The 24,920-nt window shown below is 45.4% G+C and overlaps 1 protein-coding gene across 7 annotated transcripts; it reads left to right on the forward strand.

Moving 5' to 3' along the window:
• The first annotated feature begins 2,947 nt into the window (after positions 1–2,947).
• Positions 2,948–23,431, forward strand: Hnrnpf (heterogeneous nuclear ribonucleoprotein F). Of its 7 annotated transcripts, none has more exons than XM_050148468.1 (5): positions 3,040–3,058; positions 7,923–8,053; positions 15,252–15,382; positions 17,065–17,123; positions 21,989–23,431. In XM_050148468.1, the coding sequence occupies exon 5, from the start codon at positions 22,038–22,040 to the stop codon at positions 23,283–23,285; it is 1,248 nt and encodes a 415-aa protein (XP_050004425.1). In that variant the 5' UTR covers positions 3,040–3,058; positions 7,923–8,053; positions 15,252–15,382; positions 17,065–17,123; positions 21,989–22,037; the 3' UTR covers positions 23,286–23,431. The 7 variants fall into 7 exon arrangements, with proteins under 7 accessions (XP_050004421.1, XP_050004425.1, XP_050004424.1 ...); XM_050148467.1 differs by lacking the exon at positions 3,040–3,058 and adding an exon at positions 3,077–3,426; XM_050148466.1 differs by lacking the exon at positions 3,040–3,058 and adding an exon at positions 4,011–4,146.
• Positions 23,432–24,920: the final 1,489 nt, after the last annotated feature.

Here is a 24,920-nt window from a genome sequence, read left to right on the forward strand (position 1 = left end):
TTCTCCATCGATACAGGATGCAAATCTGAATCTCTGAATCACCCAACCTGGCTTTTTGAAAATGTGGATTCTGGGGTTGGAACTCCTGTCATCAGAGTTGTGTGGCCAGTACTTTTCCCCACTGAAAGACATGGATAACGCAGACCTACAACTCTATCTCCCTCACTAGCGGTAATGCTGTAGTTTTTTAATTTTATTTTACTTTTTGGTTTTTCGAGACAGGGTTTTTCTGTAGCTTTGGAGCCTGTCCCCTGTCCTGGAACTCACTCTTGTAGACCAGGCTTGCCTCAAACTCACAGAGCACCAGCTGCCTCACTCAGCCTCCCAAGTACAGGGATTAGAGGCGTGCACCATAACTACCTTGCTCTTTTCTCTTCTTTTGAGAAGGTAGCCCAGACTGGCCTGGAATTCTGTGGTCCAGGCCTTGAACTCTCAACAGTACTCCTACTCTAGGCTGGATTTGGGCATGCAGGCTTTAATTTTGTCTTTCTTGCTGTGGATTTTGCTCAAGGCCTCGTGTCTCCTGAGCGCGGAATCAGGATGACTACTTGTAAAGTCAGTAAGACCACCTTGGGTGGCTGAGCCAGCTGAAGGTCACCCACGGTAACTGGCACTTTGTTCTCAAGGTGGGTGGGCACTTTTAACCACCAAGTCATTTCTCCCTCATCCTGCCACCCATAACAGTTTGGGCTTTTTTTTTTTTTTTTTTTTTTTTTTTTTTAGAACCGGGGCTTCTCTGTGGTTTTGGAGCCTGTCCTGGAACTAGCTCTTGTAGACCAGGCTGGTCTCAAACTCACAGAGATCCGCCTGCCTCTGCCTCCCGAGTGCTGTGATTAAAGGCGTGCGCCACCATTGCCCGTCTTAGTTTGGGCTTTCTTATTGCTCATTGCCATCAGAACTCCTGATTCCTAGGAAAAATGTGACACTTGGATAGAGCCATCTTGTAGTATTGCTGGATTCAATGGCTTGCTTCCCTCTCCTTCTCAAATGGGCGAGGAAGATGGAGACAGGGCGCTATTGGATAGAAGCTGTGTTTCACAATAGGATGGAGAATATAGTGATTAAAAACACAAGACTTCTACCTCCATTCTAAAACTATCCAAGCACAGAGCATAGATTCTCCTCCCCAAAACAGAGACTGAACTAGGGGTGATAGGTGATGTGCCTATTAACTCCCGTCTCCCAACAGCAGGCTGAGTGAGACAGGAGGATTGACACAACTATGGGGCTAGATTAGGCTACAGAGTTGGCCTGGGATACGGAGTAAGAAACTGTCTCAAAAGTTGAAGGTGGTGGTGTCTGTGTGTGCACTGAGGAGATGGCACACCAGGCAAGAGGCTTGCTGCTTTTGCAGGCCACCCAAGTTCAGTGCCCAGCACCCACAACCAGCTCCAGGGAACTCCCACCTTTTTCTGGTCTCCACAGGCACCCACACACGATGAACATTCACACTGACATGCTTACACACACATTAATAAAAATAAATCTTAAAAATCCCGGAAGGGGTCGATGGTGAGGTAGCTCAGAGGGTAAAGGTATTTGCTGCCAAGCCTGACCACCTGCGTTCAGTGTCTGGGACCTGCCTGGTGAAAGGAGAGAATCAAATCCTGAAGGTTGTCCTCTGCTATCCACACATTCATCATGACGACACAAACAAGCAAAGTAATAAACACACTAAACTAATATGAAAACAGTGGGAGTGCTTACTAGTTGAAATGACTGGCTCTGAAAGTCTGCTAACCTAAGTTTGATCCTTGGAGCTCACATAAAATATAAAACCAGCCACGAAAAGAAAAGTTGCCCTCTGACCTCCACAAGGGTGGAAGGCACTTGCCCCTTCCTCCACCCATAGTAATAAACTTTAAAAATCAATTAACAAAAACAGCCCCCAAAGCAGGGTGATGTCTCAGCAGATAAAGGCACTTGCTGCTACCAAGGATTCTCCTCTGACTTTCAGGCCAGGGAGGTGATACAGTCGACTCCTCCACACTAAATATCTTAACGTCCTCTCCATTACAAAAAAAGCATCAGAGGTGGGGGGTATAGTTTGGTAAAACTTGTGCTAAGTACAAGGTCCTGGGTTTCATGCTCAATATACAAGCAAGAATACGTATTTAACTTTTGGAGGATCTGTTTTCTGTCATTTGGCCTCTAGTTTTCTTTTTGGACAGTTTCTCTCCTGAAAGTTAGTTTTTTTTCTGGAGTCAGTCTGGTATGTTGTTTTATGAACTTTTCTTTTAATCACTATCGTTCTCTTATAACCTGAGCCCATGCTGAACAGCCCTGTAATTTCTCCAGTGTTTGAGGCAGCGGCTGCTGACCATGCCGCCTGGGCACCCTCCGCGCAGAGATTACCAGCGCGTGTCCTCTCGCCCGCCTAGGAGGCTCTGGAGGCTTTAAAAATAATCTTCAGCTTTGCCCGTATCTTGACATCTCACGAAAAGTCCTCCCAAATCATTACACATCAAGAAAATCTGCCCCTGCACTCCAGGAAGTGCTGACAATATGAAACTTAAACCGCCGACGCTGGCTGGGGGCTTTGAGCAACTTGAGACAAATCCCTCGAGTCTGTCTCTCTGAGACGCCCTTAGGCGGTCTTTCTCTTTACGTAAGGCACGACGCTAGTTTTCCGCTCGCACGCGGTTATTGAAGCCTTTGAGCTCACGTTTCAGGGTGCGGAGACGCGCGTGCACCACTCAGCGTCCTCCCAGAGCCCGCAGGTCGTGAGGTTCTCCATGGCTCTCCCTCCAACCCCCCCCACCTCCCCCGCCTTCACCCGCCCCTCCCCCCTTTTCCCTTCCTCCCCCTCCCCCCGCTCGGCTCCTCGAACGTGTGCGCCTGCGCCATCGCCGTCCTTTCCTGGATTCAGAGGCGGGCCCACACCCTCGGCCCCGCCCCTCGCTGGGCTGGCCAATCCCGGGCTCGGATCTGGGCTCGTCAGAATGGCGCCGTGGCGGGCCGGTGCCCGGATGTCCGCTGCTTGAGGCTCCGCCCCGCCACGGTCTTGCATCCTTCCGGCTTCGTCGTGGAAGGAGGACTGCGCCTCGTCTTCCTGAAGGTGGGGTTCGGGGGAAGGCCAGCCCGCGGTCACGCCGGCTGTGGGAAGGGAAAGTGGGCTCCCCGGGCTACTGTTTCCGGGTGCTCGGGGCGTGGGTCGAGCGGGGAGCGGACCGGGAATCAGGAGGGCTTCCGGGGGCGCCGTGGGCGCTCGGCAGGCGGGAGTTGAGAAGCAGGCCGGCCGCGCGGCGGACTCGCTCGGTGGAGGCCTCGCCGCGAGCCCGCGTCTGGGGGTTTCCATGGTGACAGTAAACAAGCCTCAACTGCCTCAGCTACAACTGCCAAGTCCCCGGGGTTCCACCCTCCTCTAGGTGCTCTGAGGGCCGGCGAGGTTCCGGATGTGAGTGGGAGCGTGGAGACGAGCCCGAGGTGAGGGCCGCCAACCGGGTGGGCTGGCGCCCGGGCCCTTGGGGCGGTGGACCGCGGGCGCAGGGCTCGGCTTCAGGAAGGACAGACAGGTCGGCGGTGGAAGCCGTACGTCCGGGGCCGTGCGAAAACCGCCCCGAGGGCCGGGACCGCGTGGCCGAGGTTTGGGGTCCGGGGCGATGGCCGAAGTTGAGAGTGTGGCAGCCCAGCTTGGGGGTATTCCCGACGGGTCCGGCCGCGTGGCTGAGGCTGGCGGCCGGCCGGGGGAGTGGGGGGACGGGATCGGAAGTCTGGAGTCACCCTGGTCGGGCTCCGGCCGCGGGGACTGAGGACTGGCGCCCCTGACGCTGCCTCCGAGGCGCAGGGCGGAGAGGAAGAGCGGCTTTCGCCGAGAGCCGTGCCCGCAGGCGCTGCTCGGACGCGGGGGGACCGGGGGCAGGGCGGAGCGTTTCTCCCCCTGGGGCGGGACGCGCTTGGCGGTCCCCGGGCAGGCTGGGGCGCTGGTCGCGGTCTTGAGAAAGGAAAGCGCCGGCTCACGTGGCTGGAGGCGCCCGGAGTTTCACAAGACTTGGAGGAGGGACGACTCCGCCCACGCCCGGCCCGGCAGCGCCGCCGGCCCCTTCCTCCTCCTCCTCGTGGCGGCGCGGCTGTCGATCCGGGCCCTCGGAGGTGGCGTGTCGGCGTCTGGGGGTGGTGGTGGTGCTGGAATCTTCTTCTAGGGAGGTCAGTCGGCTGTCGCCTCCAGTTCTGTGTACTTTTGGATGTGTTTGTGGAGCTTTACGGTTCTGTTGAAACTTGGGGTGGGCCTGGCCTACCTGGCCCTCCCTGCCGCGCGCTCTCCTGAGCATTCCCGAGATGGCGGGACGCTGGTCCCAGCCGCCCCGCGCGTACCCGCGAGGTAGCCCCACGTGCCCGAAGACACCCAGTCGGGGCACCCTCCGTGACCTTTCCTGACCCTGCCAGCCGGGGCATAAACGAATGGGCCTCTTAAATTTTTTTTTTTTTTTTTACCTGCTACAACTACTTGCAAGCCGTCGCCTGCGACGGGAACTGCGGAGTGGTTGGGCGAGCTCGCTGCGCGGGAGGCCGCCTGGCGGCTTAGTGGAGTCAGCTCCGTAGCTCGGGCAGCGTGGCTTTGAATGCTCGAACCTCGTAGAACAGAGACAGCTTTTTCGGTCTATTTGCGTTCGTGTGTGAGCGAGGGTGTTAGAGGTAAGAGGGCAATTTGAGAGACGGTTTTCCAGAGTTGGGTCCCAGGGATCGAATGAGGTCCTCATTTTTGGCAGCTCGAAGCCATATCAAGGTGGTGTTTGATTTTATTTAGGTAAATAGCTCGAATCCCTTTCAAGTGTGGTGGGTTTTTTTTGTTGTTGTTGTTGTTGTTTGCTTGTTTTTCAAAACGTTTTATCTTAGTACTGGCTGTCCGAGAACTCACAGCAGTTCAGGCTGGTCCCGAACAGAAAGCCTGTCGGCTGAGTGTTGGGGTTAAAGGCTTGCGTTAGCGTGGCCGGCGATACCGGAGAGTTTTAAAATAAAAGTTATTTAATTGGCCAAATCAAGATATTTTGGAATTGTTACTACTTTAGTGAAGTCTTTTTAATAAAGTTTCTTTTGTGTCTGCTGCCAAGTAGAGGTCAGGGAAAAAGTGGCGCCAGTCAGTTTTTCCATGTTGTGTGTTTAGAGATTATGGACTCAGGTCCATCCTGAGAACAAGCCTCTTTAAAGCACTGAACAATCTCGAAGTAACCTTTTAAATAGTTGTTTTAAGAGTTCTTACTAAAATATCTCAGATTATTCGGTAGATATAAATAGGTCAGTGAAATGACGTGTTTAGTGCTAATTTTTTTACTTTTTTTTCATTTTAAAGTAGAAACTGTTTCTAGTGAACGTTGAGAGATTTGTAGTTTGTTATTTTGTATATCTAAGAGGTTTTTTTTTTAAATAGATGATATCGTTGTTCCTGGTTGTCTTGGAACTATGCAGAACAGGCTAGCCTCGAATTCAGATATTGCCTGCCTTCTCGTTTAGACCCCCCCCTCCGGGTTTTCCTATAACAGCCTGGCTGTGCTAACTCACTCTGTAGACCAGGATGTAGAACTCTCAGAGATCTGTCTGCCTCTGCCTCCCACGTGCTGGAATTAAAGGTTGTTCCAGCATGGCGGCTCTTGACTACTTTTTAACAATATTCTTGCTCTGCCTGGCTTGAACTTTTGATCTTCCTGCCTTTTTTCTGTTTTCCCAAAGCTGTGATCATAGGCAAACACCACCGTCTCTGAAGAACTAAAAAGTATTTTTTCCTTTTTTTTTTAAGCCTTTTTTGGGTGTTGGGTGGGGTGTTGGGCCTGGGAAGCATTCTGTACTCACCGAAGATGACCTTGATTTCCTGAGCACCCTGCACTTTAGATTGATTGCATTACAGGAACACCACTCCCCCTTAATAGGTATCCCACTGAATCACGACCCCTGTCCTATTGTGGTTTTTTTGTAGTTAACTAACTTTTGTTTTTATCTAGATTGTTTCATTATATGTGTATGTATCTTTGGGGGCAAAGTTCAAGACACGACTGGGATACATAGGAAAAGCTTGGGCGCCTTGACTTTAAAATAAAGTAGTAGAAAAACGTTAAATGTTTTTGAGATAGGGTCTCACTATTTAGTTTGTCTGGCATGGAGCTCACTGTATAAATGAGGCTAGCCTCCAACAAATCTATCTGCTTCTGCCTCCAGAGTGCTGTGGATTGCTGGGGTGAAAGGTGGTGGTAGTAGCAACATTTCAGTAAAACTTTGACTAAGTTTGGGTGGTGATGGTGTACTCCTCACTTGGGAGAAAGAGGCAAACCAATCTCGAAGTTCTGAGGATAGCCTTGTTTACACAGAAAAACAAAAAGTAAACACCATTGATTAAAATAGAAATGGTTTAAAAGAAAGTCCTAGTTAAGTAGACTTCTCTGCTATGTTGGTAAAGCTACTGAGACTAAAGACTGAAGAGAGTTCAGTGACATTTTGCCACACTGATGCAGGCACAGCATGAAATGCTTAAAAAGCTCTTTCTGATTGTGAATTTGTGAGAGCTGTGAAGGTTTCTCTGCATAGCTTTAGAGTCTGCAGTCCAGGGTGGGCTCGAACTCAGAAATCCGCCTGCTTCTTCCATTATCTCCCTGCTATGAGCCTGTCTGAGAACTAGGTCCTGTAGACCAAACTTGCCTCCAACACAGAGATTCACCTGCCTCTGCCTCCCTAGTACTGGGATTAAATGTGTGTGCCAATGATAATCTTGTTCTTAAGACTGTAAGAAATCACTCACTAGAGACACAATTGGTATTGGGACTTAGGTCTGACAGGAACTGCCTTTTATTACTAAGGCTTCCTGTCTCCATTTGTATTAATGGAGGGTTCTTAGAGGAAGAATTAAACTCAGTTTAAGACCACCATACTTTATTTTGCCTCAAAATTAATATTCAAAGATTTGTTGCTGGAGATTATAACTGGGGCCTTTTATTGTAAGGAACAGAATTAATTTTCCATAAAAATGTAAAATGTTAGCGTGTAGAACACACACAAGGGTGAGTGGGTGTGGGCAGATGCTACCAGGAACATGCCAAGGTCAGAGGACGACAGCTTTGATTTCCTTAGCTGCTGGTGGATTCTGGGATGAATAGAACTGAAGTCATCAGGCTTCTAGCAGATGCTTTTATCCTCCTTTTCACTTGGAAATTTTTTTTAGTATTTATTCATTTATTTATACAATATTCTGTCTCTGTATGCCTGAAGGCCAGAAGAGGGCACCAGACCTCTTTACAGATGGTTGTGAGCCACCATGTGGTTGCTGGGAATTGAACTCAGGACCTTTGGAAGAGCAGGCAATGCTATTAACCTCTGAGCCATCTCTCCAGCCCCCTTCACTTGGAAATTTTGTTTGTTGTTGAGACATGGACTACATTGAAGCCAGGGCTGTTCTGTAGTTGGCTCTGTAGACCAGACTGGCCTCAAACTCATCCTGCTTCTGCCTCTTGAATGCTGGGATTAAAGGCGTGTGTCATCGTGCCCTGTACTGTTATTTTATTTGTGTTTTAATGAATAAAGCTGGCTTGAATTTCATAGAGTAAAACAGCTGCACTGAGGCGCCTTACAGACTAGGCAGGGCTAACACACCTTTAATTCCAGTAGCCACAGTAGTTTGCCATAGAAACGAGAAGGTAGTGGTGCAACCCTTTAATCCCAGCCCTCAACAGGAATATAAGGTAGTGGTGCAACCCTTTAATCCCAGCCCTCAACAGGAATATAAAACGGGAGGAGACAGCTCCCACACAGTCACAATCTGAGATCCCAGGAGGTAGGATCATCATTTTGGATAGAGGTAAGAGCCAGTAGCTTGGCTGTTTTGCTTTTCTGACCTTCAGGCTGAACCCCAATTTCTGTCTCTGGGTTTTTATTAGTCGTGCTACAATGCCAAGACTCCTTTTCAATTTTTACAAGAGCAATATTGCCCTATATCCCAGGCTGACTTCAAACTGAGGACTCCTGCTTCAGATTCTCAGTGCTGAGATTGAGAGCAGGCTACCACATACAGCTTCAAATACTATCCAGCAGACAAGTTTGAGTCAAGCTGAACAAGACACTATCTCATTTGGTAAGTAGACAGTGTCTTAGCAATCTCACAAATTACTTTTCACTCCAAATCTGGCACCGATAGAAGTTCATTGCAAGCCAGAGTGATTTTTCTTTTTTAATCTCAGCTCTTTGTTTTTCCTATAAATTGGTAGTTACCTTTGCATGTTACTTTTTATTGGGACTGTGGTCCTAACAGAGGCACTCTCTAATGGTTAGTGTTCTATGTTCTGTAAAACTGTGTTTCATGGGTGTGAGTGTGCCTCCCTGCTAGGGAGTGAGGGTTGAGAGATACATGACTGGGTAGCCCAATCCTACCTGTCAGGTGCTGGCATCAAAATATAGTGCAGTTATTACAGCCTTTTTGACAGAGTTTGTATGGGCCTAGCTGTTTTGAAACTAGCTCCTGTAGACCAGGCCTGACTCAACTCACAGTGCTGGTTTTAAAGGCATGTGACACCATCACCCGGCTTTCATTAGCCTTGGTGTTAGTGTTTAGATTCTTACATTAGTGGGAGCCCTGTAGACTTGTGTCTAGTTATTTCTTGACATACCATCAGTTTAAGACATACATTTTAAATTGTTAGCATGTGTTTGTATATTCATGGTTTCATTATGTTTTGTTTTTGTGGGGCGGGTTGCAAGACAGGGTTTCACTGTAGTTTTAGAGCCTGCCCTTGAACTCCGCTCTTGTAGACCAGGCTGGCCTCGAACTCAAAAAAATCCTTCCTGCCTCTGCCTTCAAAGTGCTGGGATTAAAGGTGTTGTGCCACCACCAACCGGCATCACATTATGTTTTCAAATGTGTTTATTTTTCATACTCCTTAGATTCTTCTACTTGCACCTTTTCCTCTTCCCTCCTATTCCTTCTTTTTTTTTTTTTTTTTGTTTTTCCGAGAGGATTTCTCTGTGGCTTTGGAGCCTGTCCTGGAACTAGTTCTGTAGATCAGGCTGGTCTCCAACTCGCAGAGATCCGCCAGCCTCTGCCTCCCCAGTGCTGGGATTAAAGGCGTGTGCCACCATCGCCCAGCCCCTCCTATTCCTTCTTGTGTTGCACGTGTACCTGTATATTTTTGATGTTTCAATGAGTTATTAGGTTGTTTACACTGTTCTGAGTGAGGGAACAGCATAGCATCAAAACATTTTAAGAATTGGATCTTAGGGCTGGAGAGATGGCTCAGCGGTTAACCTGCTCTTCCAAAGTTCCTGAGTTCAATTCCCAGCAACCACATGGTGGCTCACAACCATCTGAAATGAGATCTGATGCCCTCTTCTGGCCTACAGGCAGACACACAGACAGAATATTGTATACATAATAAATAAATTAAAAAGAATTGGATCTTAGATTCTTTACAACTAGAGACAAAGTTGTAATGGTTTCTATCTGTATCTGTCTGTTTTCTTGTCTTACGTTCTTTCTTGGTTTTTCAAGACAGGGTTTCTCTGTGTAGCTTTGGAGCCTGTCCTGGAACTCTCTATCTAGACCAGGTTGGCCTCGAACTCACAGAGATCACAAGCCTCTGTTTCCAGAGTGCTAGGATTAAAGGTGTAAGCTGCCCGTTTCTCTGTGTGACCCTGGCTGTCCTGGAACTTGCTCTGTTGAGCAGGCTGGACTTAATTCAAAGAGATCCCCCTGCCCCTGCCTCTGCCTCCCAAGTGAGCGATTAAAGGTATACGCTACCACCACCCAGCAGGAGGTTTGTTATTTTAAGCCTGAAGGCACAAATCACTTGTTTATGAATCAAACACTTAGGAAGTGGGCAATGGAGAAGGATATGGACTAGAGTTTGAGGTCAGCCTAGGATTCAAGAGATTCTCTTGAGCCAGGTGTTTCTAGGCCTTTAATCTACTTGGAAGGCAGAGGCCATTGAATCTTCTGAGTTTGAAGGCAGGGAAGGTGTTTGAAATACTGAAATACTGGTTGTCTTCTGGAGGCTAGACGTCTTTTGAGCTGAAGGTGTATTCAGTGTAACTCATAGACCAAACAAATGAAAATTTATCTCAGAAGGTAAAAATGACAAGTGGTGGCAAGAAATGAGATAGGGAAAGAAAGATTTTTTTTTTGGCTTAGCAGATTTGATTCTGTGGTGTTCACAATATTAAAAACAACTTAGGTATAATGTTGCTAAAAGTTGTCAGAAAACTGATTTCCAGAACTTTACCATCATATTGTCATCATATTGCCCCCCCTTCCCCCCACAGGGTTTCTCTAGCTTTGGAGCCTGTCCTGGAAGTAGCTCTTGCTGGCTTCGAACTCACAAATCCACCTGCCTTTGCCTCCCAAGTGCTGGGATTAAAGGCATGTGCCACGCCCCCCCCCAAATTCCAGTGTTTTAGGAAAACTACTGTCTTTGTTGTTAACTCATTTCAAAATTCAAGTGGAGGTAAGAGTAGCTTGCCTAGACCCCTATCTAAGTACAGATTAGCCTGATTTAAGGATAAAAATTCAGGGACTGGAAAGATGGTGCACTTGAAGGCTTTTGTTGTGTTGCACAGAACTCAGGTTGAATTCTCAACAACCCTGAGATGTTATGCTACCACTTTTTTTTAAAAGGGATCAGATGTCCTCTTCAGACCTACATACATCAAGTTATAAATGCAGTACCTATAACAAACCTGTAGGTAAAATACTCAAGACTAACAATCTGGGCCGGAGAGATGGTTCAGAGGTTAAGAGCACTGGCTGCTCTTCCAGAGGTCCTGAGTTCAATTCCCAGCAACCACTGGTGGCTCTCAACCATCTGTACTGAGATCTGGTGCCCTCCTCTGGCGTGTGGGCATATAAATAAAAAAAAAGACTAACAATCTTTAAAAGGGCTTTTTATTTTATTTATTTTTATTTTTTTTTGGATTTTTCGAGACAGGGTTTCTCTAGCTTTTTGGTTCCTGTCCTGGAACTAGCTTTTGTAGACCAGGCTGGCCTCGAACTCACAGAGATCCTCCTGCCTCTGAGGCCTGCGACACCACCGCCAGGCCCTAAAAGGGCTTTTTAAAGACCTATGTAAAGTTCTTACATAGGACCGTAGTTCAAGTCCCAGCACACATAAGCCTGGCTAACAGCTATCTGTAGGAATATATGTGGTGCATATAAAACCTCTTAGACATGAAATAATTTTCATTTTTAGTTTCTCAAGATAGGGTATTTCTGTGTAGCTCTGATTGTCCTGGAACTAACTCTAGATCAGCTGGCCTTAAATTCAACAGGTCCCTCTGTTTTTGCTCCGAGTGCTACCCTTACCACCACCTGGTAATTTTTTTAAATTGTTAAATTTATCCAGGCGGTGGCGGTGCATGCCTTTGATCCTAGCACTCACTCAGGAGGCAGAGACAGGTAGATCTCTGAATTTGAGGGCAGGCCTGGTCTACAGATCAATTACGGCTCTGTTAATGTTATGGTGTTGCTCCTGGGAGGAAGAGCTAGGGCTGCCACAACTTCTAGGCAAGCTTAGACTATTCAAGGGCGATCTCTTCTCAAGCAAAACAAAAATGTTAGACTAGCTCACTACCTGGAAAGTTTGAGGACAAGGAGGGCTCTACATAGTAGTATCCTTTTCCATTCTATTCTTTTTGGGTTTTTGAAATAGGGTTTCTTTATAGTTCCTGGCTGTCCTGGAACTTAGTCTAGGGCAGGCTGACCTCTAACTCAGAAATCTGCCTGCCTCTGCTCGGGAGTGCTGGGATTAAAGACCCTTGCTACCATGCCTCCTTAAATGTCACTTTTTAGTAATCTAAAAGCTAATTTATTACTACTTACATTTATCGATGGACTTCGTTGATCTCCTATTCAACTCCTGTGTCATCCAGGAGGCAGAACTATGCCATTTTTTTCCATTTTGTAAATTTTTGACATTGCAAGCATTTATTTTTGTTTTTGAGACAGACAGGGTTCTGCTGAACAGGAACTTGATATGTAAACCAAGCTGGCCTCCCAACTGCTGGGGTTAAAAATGTGCCACCATACCATCTTTTCAAAGTCCCCCCCCCCCTTGTGTTTTTCTTTGTCAAGACAGTTTCTCTGTAGCTTTGGAGCCTGTCTTGGAACTAGCTCTTGTAGACCAGGCTGGACATGAACTCACAGATCCACCTGACTGTCTCCAAGTGCTGGAATTAAAGGTGTGCACCATTACCGCCTGGCTTCAAAAAAGTTTTAAGACAGTTTCATGTAGCCGAGGCTGATTTCCAAGTTGAATGGTGTTTGACCTGGATTTCCTTAACCGATTGCTTCTACTAAGCAGGTGCTGGAATTACAGGTGTGAGCCACTGTTCTGTCTAGTATCTTTATACTGCCTGTATACGGTATTTCTTGACTAATAGGATTCTGAGTTAAGTGAATTTTATGTATTATGTATCACTTAATCATTTCACATTCTCTGGCCCTCATAACAATTTTTTACTTACCCTCTTGTCTCCAGTATGTTTTCTTTCTTTTTTTTAAACATTATGGTTTATTTAACTTTATTTTATGTGCATTGGTGTGAAGGTGTCAGATCCCCTGCAACTGGATCTTCAGACAGTTGTGAGCTGTCATGTGGGTGCTGGGAATTGAACCCGGGTCCTCTGGAAGAGCAGTCAGTGCTCTTAACCACTGAGCCATATCTCCAGCCCCCATTTTTCTTTTTTTGTTCTTGGCCTTAGGACAGTGTAGCTTGGGCTGGTTTCAAGTCCAGGGTTGCCTTGAATTCATCTCCTGCATTACTGCATTAATAAGCCTTGTGAAAAATTGGAATTTTAGATATGTATCCCTATGGAGGTGGTGGTAGAAGAAATAGGAGTTTTAGAACCATTCTGTGCTACAGACCATGTCCCAAAAGAAAAACAAGTCAAATTGTACCATCTTTATGGAAACAGTTGACTTCCTGTTGGCTTTAGGATACAAAATGCCATATAGTCTCATGTAGTTCCCAAACTTAGACTTCTGTGTAGCTGAGGCAGGCTTGATGCTTAGCTTGATGCTACCAAACCCAAAACCTTGCTTATAAATAAATACCTCTAATATGAGAATTCAGTTCAAGTATAGAGAAGGCATAAAAAGCCCCAAGTCCTAGGTTCTATCCCCACAACAAATGAAACCCAGAATGGTGACTTGTAGCCAGGAACTACAAAGAAACCCTGTTTATATGACATAGAGTTTTCATTAAAACCTTTCCTCAGCTTCCTAAACCTTTGGTGTAAAGGGTATATGCAGTGCCGTTGTCTGTGATTCCAACACCTTTATTTTAGAATATCCATAGATACATAAAAAGAGAAATTGTGCTCAGTGTTCATTTGTATCAAGATTTAAAATTTAGAGGTGTGGAAAAAACTAGCTGAGTTGTTCTGGTGTTTAACGTGCTCAGTCCTGGCTTTAAAGCACAGCAATTCCATAAAATCAGCTATGGTGGAGCACAAACTAAGGATTCAAGAGGATGGGATAGGAGGATTAACCAAAAAGCTCAGCAAATCAGAAGTTACTGAGGGTAAGCACCATATTGAGTTGGAAATTAGTCACCAGCCCTGCCACCCAAAATCAAATACACCCCATTCATACTTTGCTACCCTTTTTTAAGTGTTAGGGTGGTTAAGTCCTACCTTGTCTTTGTTAGAGCTGTTACTAAAACCTTGGCTATTTCTTACTGTATCTTGTCCTTTTAGTCCCGAACGGTGGTTATTTCTGTAAAATTTCCTTCTGTAAAGTTAATTCAAGCAATCAGAGTCTAAACAAAAAAGCCTAAGAATTTAATTTGCAGTCATCACCTGCTTCAGTTAATAATAATAGCCCTACTTGTTTCACGTTTCTTTTTTCTTTTGGGACATTCTGTAAGTTTTTTTTTTTTTTTTACAAGAAATAACCTTAGTAACAATTTTAAAGTTTATTTATTGCGTGTATATGATTAGCATGTTTGCCTCTACACGGGTGCTTAGATCAGGACAACTTCAAGTCCTTTCGCTGTGTGGGTCCTGTGGATAGAACTCAGGTGTCAGGCTTGGAAGGCCTTTTCTTATCTCACTGGGCCCTCAAAAATATACGGCCCGTGGTTGGTGGTAGCCTACTGTTTTAATCCTAAAAGCATTCTAGGCGGAGGCAGAGAGTTCGAGGCCAGTGTGACACACAGTCAGGGCTGTTGTAGAGAAACCCTGTTGGGGGGGCGGGTGAATAAAGTCCTTGAAATATCCAGTCACTGCTTTGAATTTAAAATAACATTTTGGGGTTGCCGGTTGGATAAGGGTTTTAGGAATTGATTTTTAAAAATTTGTGCTTTTAACAGGTTGAGGAGACATATCTAGTAGTTACTGGGGAATCAAACATGAGGTGTCAGCCATTCGGGGTTAAGGCACTTTTTCCGATTGCTGGTATTAAAGGTGTGCGCCACCAGTGACTGCCAGTGGAGTTGTTTTTTAAAGTTATGCTTCAGCATTGGAAATATCTGAGTTCATGGTCAAATGAAGAAAACAAAGTATTGCATGTCGGCAGGTTTCCATTCTGTAGTATCCAGTTCGAGGTGATTCGGTTTTACTTGACAGACTTTTCCGCTTCAGTGCTGTCGTTCTCCCCCTCCCCCCACAGCGGGTAATTTGGACCTTGCCCAGGTGGCTACTTCGCCGCTTTACGGAGAACTGGCGAGAAGTCTTCCCCTTTCCTTTCCCTCCTACCCCCATTTCCGGCGCTGGCCAATCGCACGGTTCGCGGGCCACACCTGCAGGCACGCTTTTCCCATTGGTGACATATTGGCGGGCCGGCAGGGCACTTCCTTCTCTGCACCCCGTGACCCGAGTCCGACCGCCGCTGTCGATCACGCGGTTTCTGCTTCCCGGACTCCGGACCTGAACGCCCGTCCTCGGCGTGGTGAGCCTCGCTTGGCGCCCGAGCCTTCAGGTTACCGGTCGCGAACTCGACCTGGCCACCTGAAAGTTTTCCCGCTTCAATCCCTTCCTCTCTTCGGCCTGCGCGAGTTCCTACTCCAGCCTTCCCCTCCCCCACCTCACCCCACCCGGGAGGCTCAGGAGCCTCCCATCCCCCCCGCCCCGCCCCCTCCCGGAAGCTCCCGCCCGAGCCCGCGCAGGCCCCGGGGCGGACCTTCCTGCCCGGCCGGCGCTCTGAGCGCGGCGCGGTCGACTGCCGGTGAAGGCCGCGAAGCAGCGTCACCTTTCCCTCGGCCCTGCTTCCCGCCAAAACGCGCGACTCTAGGGGCTCCGCTCCGGCAGAAAGCGCTTGCCCCTGGTCATTTGAACTTCCATTTCAGGTTGAGAACAAAAAGAAGATGCACCTGGACTTTCCCGGGACCTCTCTGCGTTTTTAAAGCGTCGGGTGGAGTTGGGGTTCGTAAGCCGCGTTGCTTATTGAAAGTAGAAGTCACTTCTGCCTTCCTCCGTGGTAAGTTCTAGAGCAGAAAAGGCAGGAGCGTGGTGCTTTTAGCCGCGGCTCTCGTGGTTTTAAGAGTAGAACTTTCTGAGTAAGAACCTGCCAGGACGCGCTCCCGGCGCTCCGGAGGTTAAAACTCGTTTACAAAATGGAGGGCGAGGGCGGGCTCCCAGAGAACTCCGGCGACTTCCTGGAACTCGAAGATGCGTAAAGGAGGAGGGTGTAGTTTTGCTCCCACCAAGCGGGCCCTGAACAAAAGAACTAGGTGGGTGGTGCTTGAACCGCCCTGTTTGTTCGGCCGATAAATTTAGTCCAGGATTCAAAGGGCGCACCTCCTTTATCTTCCCTGGATCTACCTGAAGGCAGTGAAAATCCAGTCTAACCAGTATCACCGAGTGGGTAGCGTGTTAAAAAAGCAGAGTTTCAGCCTGCATTTCTTAAATTTTAGTTCATTTTCACTAGTTCTCAAGAGCGAATGGTAAGCCTTGGCTGGCTACAGTATTAGGTGCTAGCTTTCTGCAGTGATGCAAATGGTTCCAGTAGCGTGTCCTACAATTAAATCTGAGTTTCTGGGTGTACGAGCATTACTTTTAATGAGATCCAGCTTTCCATCTGCTCTTTCCTGGGCATATCTCCACAGTTGACATTCTCAGGTCTCGCGCTGTGGGTTAATACAGGTCTGGCTGCCAGCTGCTTGCCCCACCTCTCCAGAAACTCCTCAGGTTTTATATACCACTGCGAAAGTAGAAGACTGGAGTAAAATGGTGGGAAAAGGGCAGGAGTATGGATGATTTTAAATGAAAACCTGGTTACTAGAGTATTGGAAACTTCTACTTTGAATCAGGCTTCTAACAGTTACCCTTATGTAATCACAGGAACTGTGAGACAAGGTGAAGGAAAAAATTACCTGTAGTTTAAGAGGGCAGGAAAGACGAACTTTTCCAAAATGGAAAATGTAGTTTAATTAATCAGATAATTTTTGTAAAAAATTACTTTATGAAGAGTGCTCTGCCTGCGTGTCTGACTTTATGCCAGAAGAGGGCATCAGATCCTACTACATGTTTGAGCCACCATGTGATTGCTGGTAATTGAACCCAGGACCTGAAAGAGCAACCAGTGCTCTTAAACCCAGATCATTTCTCCTCCCACCATCAGCGAATTCATAGGATTCAGCTCATGTTCTCTTCCTTTGGGGACAACTTGGACAAATGGATACTTGTGGCTGTTAGTGAAAAGTACATGTCTATATTCTTCACCACGAAAAATTGATCAAACCAAACCCCAAATTTATGTAAATTTCCAAAAGAAAAAATATATGGGATGGTCTTGGGTGTTTCAGACTCCCCTCCCCCAGATGAAATTCTCAACTGTCAGTCTCCAATAGAGCCTTGCCTCTGTGAAAGGGTTGCTGGCATTGAAGTTTGTCAGAAAGCGCCACCTTCGCTAGCTCTCTGTCCTCTTTCATTTAGATTTTTTCCCTACACTTACTCTCTGCCAAGCAAATGGGTTGTTTGCTGATGTCCTCTACACATGAAAAGATAAAACAACATGGAAACCTGTTGGTCCTGGGGCTTGCAAAGATTAGCTTTCTCTAAGCCCAGCTCTAGGAGTTTCCCTCTGTAATGATAATACGTGGATTCTGAGGCCATGAGACCAATCTTGGGTTTTGTGTTTGTTTTGTTTTGTTTTTAAAGGAAAACTTGTACCTTCCATAAGTGTTTACTACAGAAGGCACCTGTGGTGGTTCTTTAAGGTAAGCTATTAAAGATAAGTCAATGTACATCATAATAAGCAAAGGAATCCAAAACTTAGTTTTAACTGTCCGATGAGTTTTATTGCTTTTAAGTCCAGCAATTGGGAGGCAGAGGCAGGTGGATCTCTTGAATTCTGAGGCCAGCCTGGTTTACGGAGCCCGTTCTAGGACAGCCACGGCTATACAGAGAAGCCTTGTCTTAGGGGAAAAAAGGAAAACAAAAGTTCTGACTAATAGAAAAGGAGGTGTAGACACTTGTTTCAGGAAAGAATGATTTCTTGCCCCGTTGCCTAAACTCTTACAAACTTATCTGCATCTAAAGCAATTCTTCTGTGTTTTTGTTCTTGCTTTCTGCATGTCTTCAGTTTTGACTAAGCTGCTCTACAGTTTGAAGGAAGGTGTTGACCCCAAGTGGCCAGCTAATCCCTTGGTAATCTTTGGCTTGCTGTGTTTGTGAGCAGTCTGCTAAGCATGAGGAAACTGGACAACAAAAACAGTCTTTCTTAAGGGGGTTCCATGTGGCTTTGCAGATATCTTTTAAACCACAGTAGAGGGTGTTAGGAAAGGGTGGGTAGATGCAAATCAGGTTGTGGAGAACAGGAAAAGATTTTGGAGCAGTATTGTAGCTTATATCTGGAGGATTATCAGGATTTAGCTAGACAAGGTTAGGCAGAGGATATTTGGAGGGAGTATTAATTCCTATATGTGTCAAATTGTCGAGGAACAGAGCGGGGGAATTTATAGGCACCAAGGAGAAGAAAAGGAAATGATACAAGCTAGATAAGAAAGTGATTAATGAATGTCTGTAGAACCTGAAGATTCTATTCACAATCTTTGTTCTAATCATCGGGAAATAGTGCTTATAAGTGGGGCATTGATTGATATGATTGGGTTGCAGTTTTGCTTAGAGGAAGTTAAGGATTGTGTTAGGTTAGCAGGGAATGGGTTCTTAGCAACTAGGAATATGGGAAATTGAAGGCTATGTGGTGGTTACAGGGCTGTAATTTTAGCTACTGGGAAGTAATGAGGCAAAAGGACAAGACACCGTAGACATTACATTGAAAGGTTTAAGAGCTTGGAGATCTATGTATAGTTCAGTAATGGAGAAGTTGCCTGTTGCCTCTCATGTGCAAGGTCCTGGTTCAGTCCCCAGTACCCCAGAAACGGAAATACTTTAGTCTGAGTATAGTGCTATGGAAAACCTTTGGACTGGTACTCCAAGCTCACCATGATTCGATTCAGGGGTCTTTAGCTTAATGGTGTGAAAAGGTACTGTTTTAGTTCTTCATTATAAGAAGGCTATGTGTACTTTGCCCAATTGTAGCTAATGGAAATGTTCTGATCATATTTAAGAAAGCCTAGTAGAGACTATGAATTTTGGGTAGAGTGTTAGTTTGAGATGGTGTTTCAGCCCTGTCTATTCTGGAACTAGTTCTATAGACCAGGCTGGCCTTGAACTCAAAGACCCACCTGCCTCTTCCTCCCAATGGCTGAGATTAAAGGTGTGCATACCACCAGGATGTACACATTAAGTGTATTATTTTGCTTAAGGTAGTTTCAGTTTTTGGTGGGCTTATTGGGATGTAAACATTTTAATTTACTTAATTTGTGTACATTGATGTTTGCTTTCATGTATGTCTGAGGGTGTCAGGTACCAAGGAACAGAATAGACGGTTGTAGGCACTAAGACTTGAATCCAGGTCCTAGAAGAGCTGCTAGTGCTTTTAACCACTGAGTCATCTCTCCAGCTCCAAATGTAAACATTTCTATAAGATCAACTGCATACTTGAATAGGGCTGGGCATGGTGAACATGATCAACTAGAGGCGAGAAGGTTAGCCTCAGCTAGATGTAAAGCCCTAGAAAACCTGTCTCAAAAAGAGTAGAATTCAGGAGGGCTGGAGTCCTGTGTGAGAATGAGTTGGGTTCTCAAGGCAGCTGGTTGGATCTGAGGATATCTTTATAGAGATTAGTTCTAGAGTTTTTGTAGAAACAAGAGTTGGATGTTCGTTGGAGGGTTGTATGTGGCAATTCAGGCCTTGAAGCTGTAGATTTTTTTTAGTCTGCAGTCAAAGATCAGTGAGCCTGGCCACATGTGACCGTGGATAAAAAAATCCTAAAGAGGATTTCCAGGAAGGAATGTTTAAATTCTGTGAAGATGGCAGATGAAGGCTTTTCTTTTTCTTGGACAGATGCTTCAGCTAGAAAGAACATGGCTATTTTAACCACTGGAAGCAAAGGAGACATTAGAGGGGCCTTGAGATTTTACAGAAAAAGGGAAATCAAGTATTAGCTAGAGAAAGCTGATCAGAGAAGGTCAGCTTTCTGATAATGGGTTAGTGCAAGGAGGGAGTGCTCAGTGAATGTTATCTAGGTTGGGTCCCAGGCAGAGCTGCTATAGTTACAGATAATTCCTTGTTTATAAGTTTCTTAGAAATTTCTGTGGTTTTGCTTTCCTTGGTTTCCTGATCCTTACAGAAGTAGAGTTTGAAGTTGCCTGGGCAAGTCAGTCAGCTAGTAGTTTTGTAGATGTGGTTGTCCATACCCGCTTTTTCCTTCTCTCTCCTCTCTCTCTCTCTTCTCATTGTTTGTTCTCTTTCTCTCCAGCCTAGTGTAGTACAGATAATGCTGGCCTTGGAACTTATTCCACTGTTTTCCATATTCTGGGATTACAGGCATTGGACTCTCATTTTGAGTTTATCTCATTGTGAGTTTCACAAACCATGTCACCTCTCATTGAGTGTACTAACCTCCAATTTGGGGTCTTTATGTCCTGATTCTTTCAAGATTGTTCCACTATTTCCAGCTATGCAGGTAGTTAGTATTTGAGGCCTAATAGATAAAACCTTAAGGGCAGCTTTACTACAGAGACTGACTGATAGATTAAGGAAGGTGGGTTGAGGAGTGCTCCTGCCCTCTAGTGGGTAGCATTTAGGGTTGCACTCAAATATACAGGACTCAGGACTGCTTTTGAAAATAAATGGACTGAGAAAAAATAAATTAAATGAACTCTTTAAATATCTGAAATCCATGAGAAACTAGTCCACTCTGGTAGGGTGGATGAACTTAAATCTGGAAACACCACCTTTTCCCATAAAGGTTATGATCGGGTGTTGGTTCCTGAAAAAACAGGGACAATAACTGTCCTAGCTTTGAAAATGTTATTACGGTGGAATTACGGTTACTCCAACATATACACATATACCCTGATTCCTAGTATACAAGTAAAGTCTGCTAGAACTTGATTATAGCAACATTACAGGGATTTTAGGTGAGGCTTATGGTGTGATACCTAGCATGTGCCTGCAACTTTTAATTAAACTTGCATGTTTATATAACATGAGAGATATACAGGCTATTCTTGTCTTTATGCCATTTTCTGTCTATAATCAATTTCAGCCAACAGTAGTCAATAAGTTTTCCCAATGTTAAGTAGTAGTGCCGTTAGTACCACTTAACTGTTGTTGATAGAATGGCATTCCAATCTGGTATAGACACAGGTAAGTGGAATTTTGGGCAGTATTTTAAAGTTAATGACAAAACAGGTCAATGGTCTTAATTTCCTTCTTACTCCTGTAGTTTAATATGTGTGAGACAGATTCGTAGTTTAGGTATGGTGATAAGGTAGCCAGAGCTTATCGTGAACTTGATCTTTCCTTGTCTTCACTTTAAATTTGGTTACAAGTGTGTACTAGCTTGCTTTGTCCGGCTCTTAATTTTTTCTTTTCCCTCCTGCCTCCCCCCCCCCCTTTTTTTTTTAAATCTAATCTCTTAAAGTTTTGAGACAGACTATGACAGTGTAGCCTGGCTGGCCTGGGATTTGCCATATCTACTTGCCTCTTGTTTCCTAGGTTCTGGGATTAAAAGTATGCACCATCACCCTGAGCCTCGCTCTTTTATTCATTTGTTTGTTTGTTTGTTTATTCCAAGTGTTAGGTGAGTGCATTTAGAGGTCAGAAGTCAAGTCTATCCACTGATGAAGGGTGGGGGCTATCTTGGTGATCAAACTTGGTAATCAGGTTTGACAAGGAATACTCTCATCTTGCTATCCCCTCATTTTATTTTTGAGACATTCTTATGTGGGCATGTAACATGGTAATAGTTGAGGATGACCAGAACTATTACCTGATCTATTGGTTTCTACCTGCTATATTTGTCCGTGCACCAAAAAAGCCATTTACAGTTGTGTGATGGTGGTACACACCTTTATTCTCGGCTCTGGAGGCAGAGGCAGTTGGATTTGAGACCAAGCATGGTCTTCAGAGTGAGTTCCAGCACAGCCAGGGATACACAGAAAAGTTCTGTCTTGAAAAACAGAAACAAAACTCATTAACATTGGTTATGTAAAGGTCTCAGCCTTTGTGGTGATGGGTCTTTGTTTTGATGTTGAGTTAAACTGCATATATACTAGGCAAGGGGTTGGTTACAGTGCTATAACCCACCTTGGTTTTTTGCTTACTTGCTTTATCTTTATAATTGTGATAGCACATAAGACAAACACCTGTGTCGGCTATATATATTGGCCTACCATATGGATTAAACAGGCCACCTTTGGAGTTTTATTTTTTAAAAGATGAGACTTAGATAGGCTTCAGCCCAATCTGGCCTAGAATTTAGACTCCTGGTCCAGCTTTCTTTTGAGTGGGAATCTCAGTCATGTAAACCAGATTGAAATGGAACTCAGAAAACTACCTGTCTCCTCAGTATTGGGATTAAAGGTGTATACTGCTATAGCTGTTAACTATTCATTATGGTTTGTTTTCTTTTATTTATCCTTCTGTCTGAATTGGAAAAAACAGTATTTAATGAACCTTACTATGCATTTTAAATGAAAGTTGTATAAAGTAGGTTTTTTTTTTCTTTCAGCTACCAAAAATTGCCCAAGCTTGTGTGACATCAACCCTGTCAAGTGTCCATGATGCTGGGCCCTGAGGGAGGTGAAGGCTATGTGGTCAAACTCCGTGGCCTACCCTGGTCCTGCTCAATTGAGGACGTACAAAACTTCCTCTCCGACTGCACAATTCATGATGGGGTTGCAGGTGTTCATTTCATTTATACTAGAGAAGGCAGGCAGAGTGGTGAGGCTTTTGTTGAACTTGAGTCAGAAGATGATGTAAAATTGGCTCTGAAAAAAGACAGGGAAAGCATGGGACACCGATATATTGAGGTGTTCAAGTCACACAGAACCAAGATGGATTGGGTGTTGAAGCACAGTGGTCCAAACAGCGCCGACAGTGCCAATGATGGCTTTGTGAGGCTTCGGGGACTCCCATTTGGATGCACAAAGGAAGAAATTGTTCAGTTCTTCTCAGGGTTGGAAATCGTGCCAAACGGGATCACATTACCTGTGGACCCGGAGGGCAAGATTACAGGGGAGGCCTTCGTTCAGTTTGCCTCACAAGAGTTAGCTGAGAAAGCTCTAGGGAAGCACAAGGAGAGAATAGGGCACAGGTATATCGAGGTGTTCAAGAGCAGTCAGGAGGAAGTTAGGTCATACTCAGATCCACCTCTGAAGTTCATGTCTGTGCAGAGGCCTGGGCCCTATGACCGGCCTGGCACAGCCCGGAGGTACATTGGCATTGTAAAACAGGCAGGCTTGGATAGGATGAGGTCTGGTGCCTATAGTGCAGGCTATGGGGGCTATGAAGAATACAGTGGCCTCAGTGATGGCTATGGCTTCACCACTGACCTGTTTGGGAGAGACCTCAGCTACTGTCTCTCAGGAATGTATGACCACAGATACGGAGACAGCGAGTTCACAGTGCAGAGCACCACCGGCCACTGCGTCCACATGAGAGGGCTGCCCTACAAAGCAACGGAGAACGACATTTACAACTTCTTCTCTCCACTCAACCCTGTGAGAGTTCATATTGAGATTGGTCCTGATGGAAGAGTGACGGGAGAAGCTGATGTTGAGTTTGCCACCCATGAAGAAGCAGTGGCAGCTATGTCGAAGGACAGGGCCAACATGCAGCACAGATACATAGAACTCTTCCTGAATTCAACAACAGGGGCTAGCAACGGGGCTTATAGCAGCCAGGTGATGCAGGGCATGGGAGTGTCAGCTGCCCAGGCCACTTATAGTGGCCTGGAGAGCCAGTCAGTGAGTGGCTGTTACGGGGCCGGCTACAGCGGTCAGAACAGCATGGGTGGATATGATTAGTGTTGTAGAAGCGTTTTGAGTTATTTCAATCAAAAATTTCACAGGCAGCCAATAAGCAGTCGAGCAGTTTATAACTCTAGAGGAAGCTGGGGGACCCACTTTGCACCATGAGTTTGTGAAAATCTGGATTAAAAAATTACCTCTTCTGTGTTTCTCATGCAAACTTTTCTTCTAGCATGTAATATTGAGTAAACTAAAACTTTTCTTCCGCTTTTCTCAATTAACATTTTTGGTAGTATACTTAAGAGTGATGTTATCTGAGTTAAGTAGTTTTAAGTATGTTGAGTGGATCTTTAAGCACACCACAGTGAACACACTGGGGGACATGTACTTTTCTGGCGAACTCAAAGGTGCTAGATCCCTGATGCAAAGAGAAGCATTTCTCATGTTCATTCTAGTTTATATTTTCATTTAAATCTTTAGGTTAAGTTTAAGCTTTTTAAAAGTTAGTTTTGAGAATTGAGACACAATACTAATACTGTAGGAATTGGTGAGGCCTTGACTTAAAGCTTTCTTTGTACTGTGATTTCCTTTTGGGTGTATTTTGCTAAGTGAAACTTGTTAAATTTTTTGTTAACTAAATTTTTTTCTTAAAATAAAGACTTTTTCACAATGACTGGCACAGCTTATCTACTTAGCGAAAGGCAGTAAACTGGGTGTTGGAAAAGGATTTATAAACCCTTACTATCTTCCAGAGCAGATTTGAAAATAGGGGTGTTAGTTTGGTGGGGTTATCACCATTTAGAAGAATGAAGCAGACAAATCACCATGAGCTTAAGACCATCTTGTTTTATATAGTTTTTGGCTGGGTAGAGATTGACAGTTGGGTGCTCACGGTCCTAAGTTGAAAAGTAGTGTGCATTGTGTAGACAGTTCAGTATACATGAGGAAGCATATAGGCTGTCACCTGTCCTTACATAATGCTGCATACTATTGGGGACAAAAGTAAGCAAGTTCATGTGTTCTGCCTGCATGTACGTAAGTGTACTGCTTGCATGCCTTGTGTCTGAAGCACCCAGAAGAAGGCGTTGGGCCCCCAGAACTAAAGTGCCTTAAAGTTGAGCTATCTCTTGCCTTTTTTTTTTTTTTTTTTTTTTTTTGGTTTTTCAAGACAGGGTTTCTCTGTGGCTTTGGAGCCTGTCCTGGAACTAGCTCTGTAGACCAGGCTGGTCTCGAAATCACAGAGATCCGCCTGTCTCTGCCTCCCGAGTGCTGGGATTAAAGGCGTGCGCCATCACCACTCTTGCCTTTTTTGAGGGGTGGGTATGTCAACTTTTTTTGGTAGAGTTTCAGCATTGTAAATATTAAGTTCAGATTGAGTATTGTCAGGGTATTGGTTAGAGGATTCTGCCTTTGGATAGCAAGGAATCTATAGTATCATTTCCTCTGTGCCACACCTGAGTGCCAGCTTGTAAGCTGGTTGAGTTTACCAGTGGTCTAAAAGTGTGCAAAAACCCTCTTTAACCATGTTTTGCTGGCAGGGCTTAGAATCAAAACATTGGCCCTTGGGGGCTGGAGAGATGGCTCAGTGGTTAAGAGCATTGCTTGCTCTTCCAAAGGTCCTGAGTTCAATATCCGGCAACCACATGGTGGCTCACAACCATCTGTAAGGAGGTCTGGTGCCCTCTTCTGGCC

The sequence above is a fragment of the Alexandromys fortis genome, unplaced genomic scaffold, assembly GCF_014885135.2.
Source record: "Alexandromys fortis isolate MF-2015 unplaced genomic scaffold, M_Fortis_MF-2015_v1.1 scaffold_59, whole genome shotgun sequence".
Classification (NCBI taxonomy): domain Eukaryota; kingdom Metazoa; phylum Chordata; class Mammalia; order Rodentia; family Cricetidae; genus Alexandromys; species Alexandromys fortis.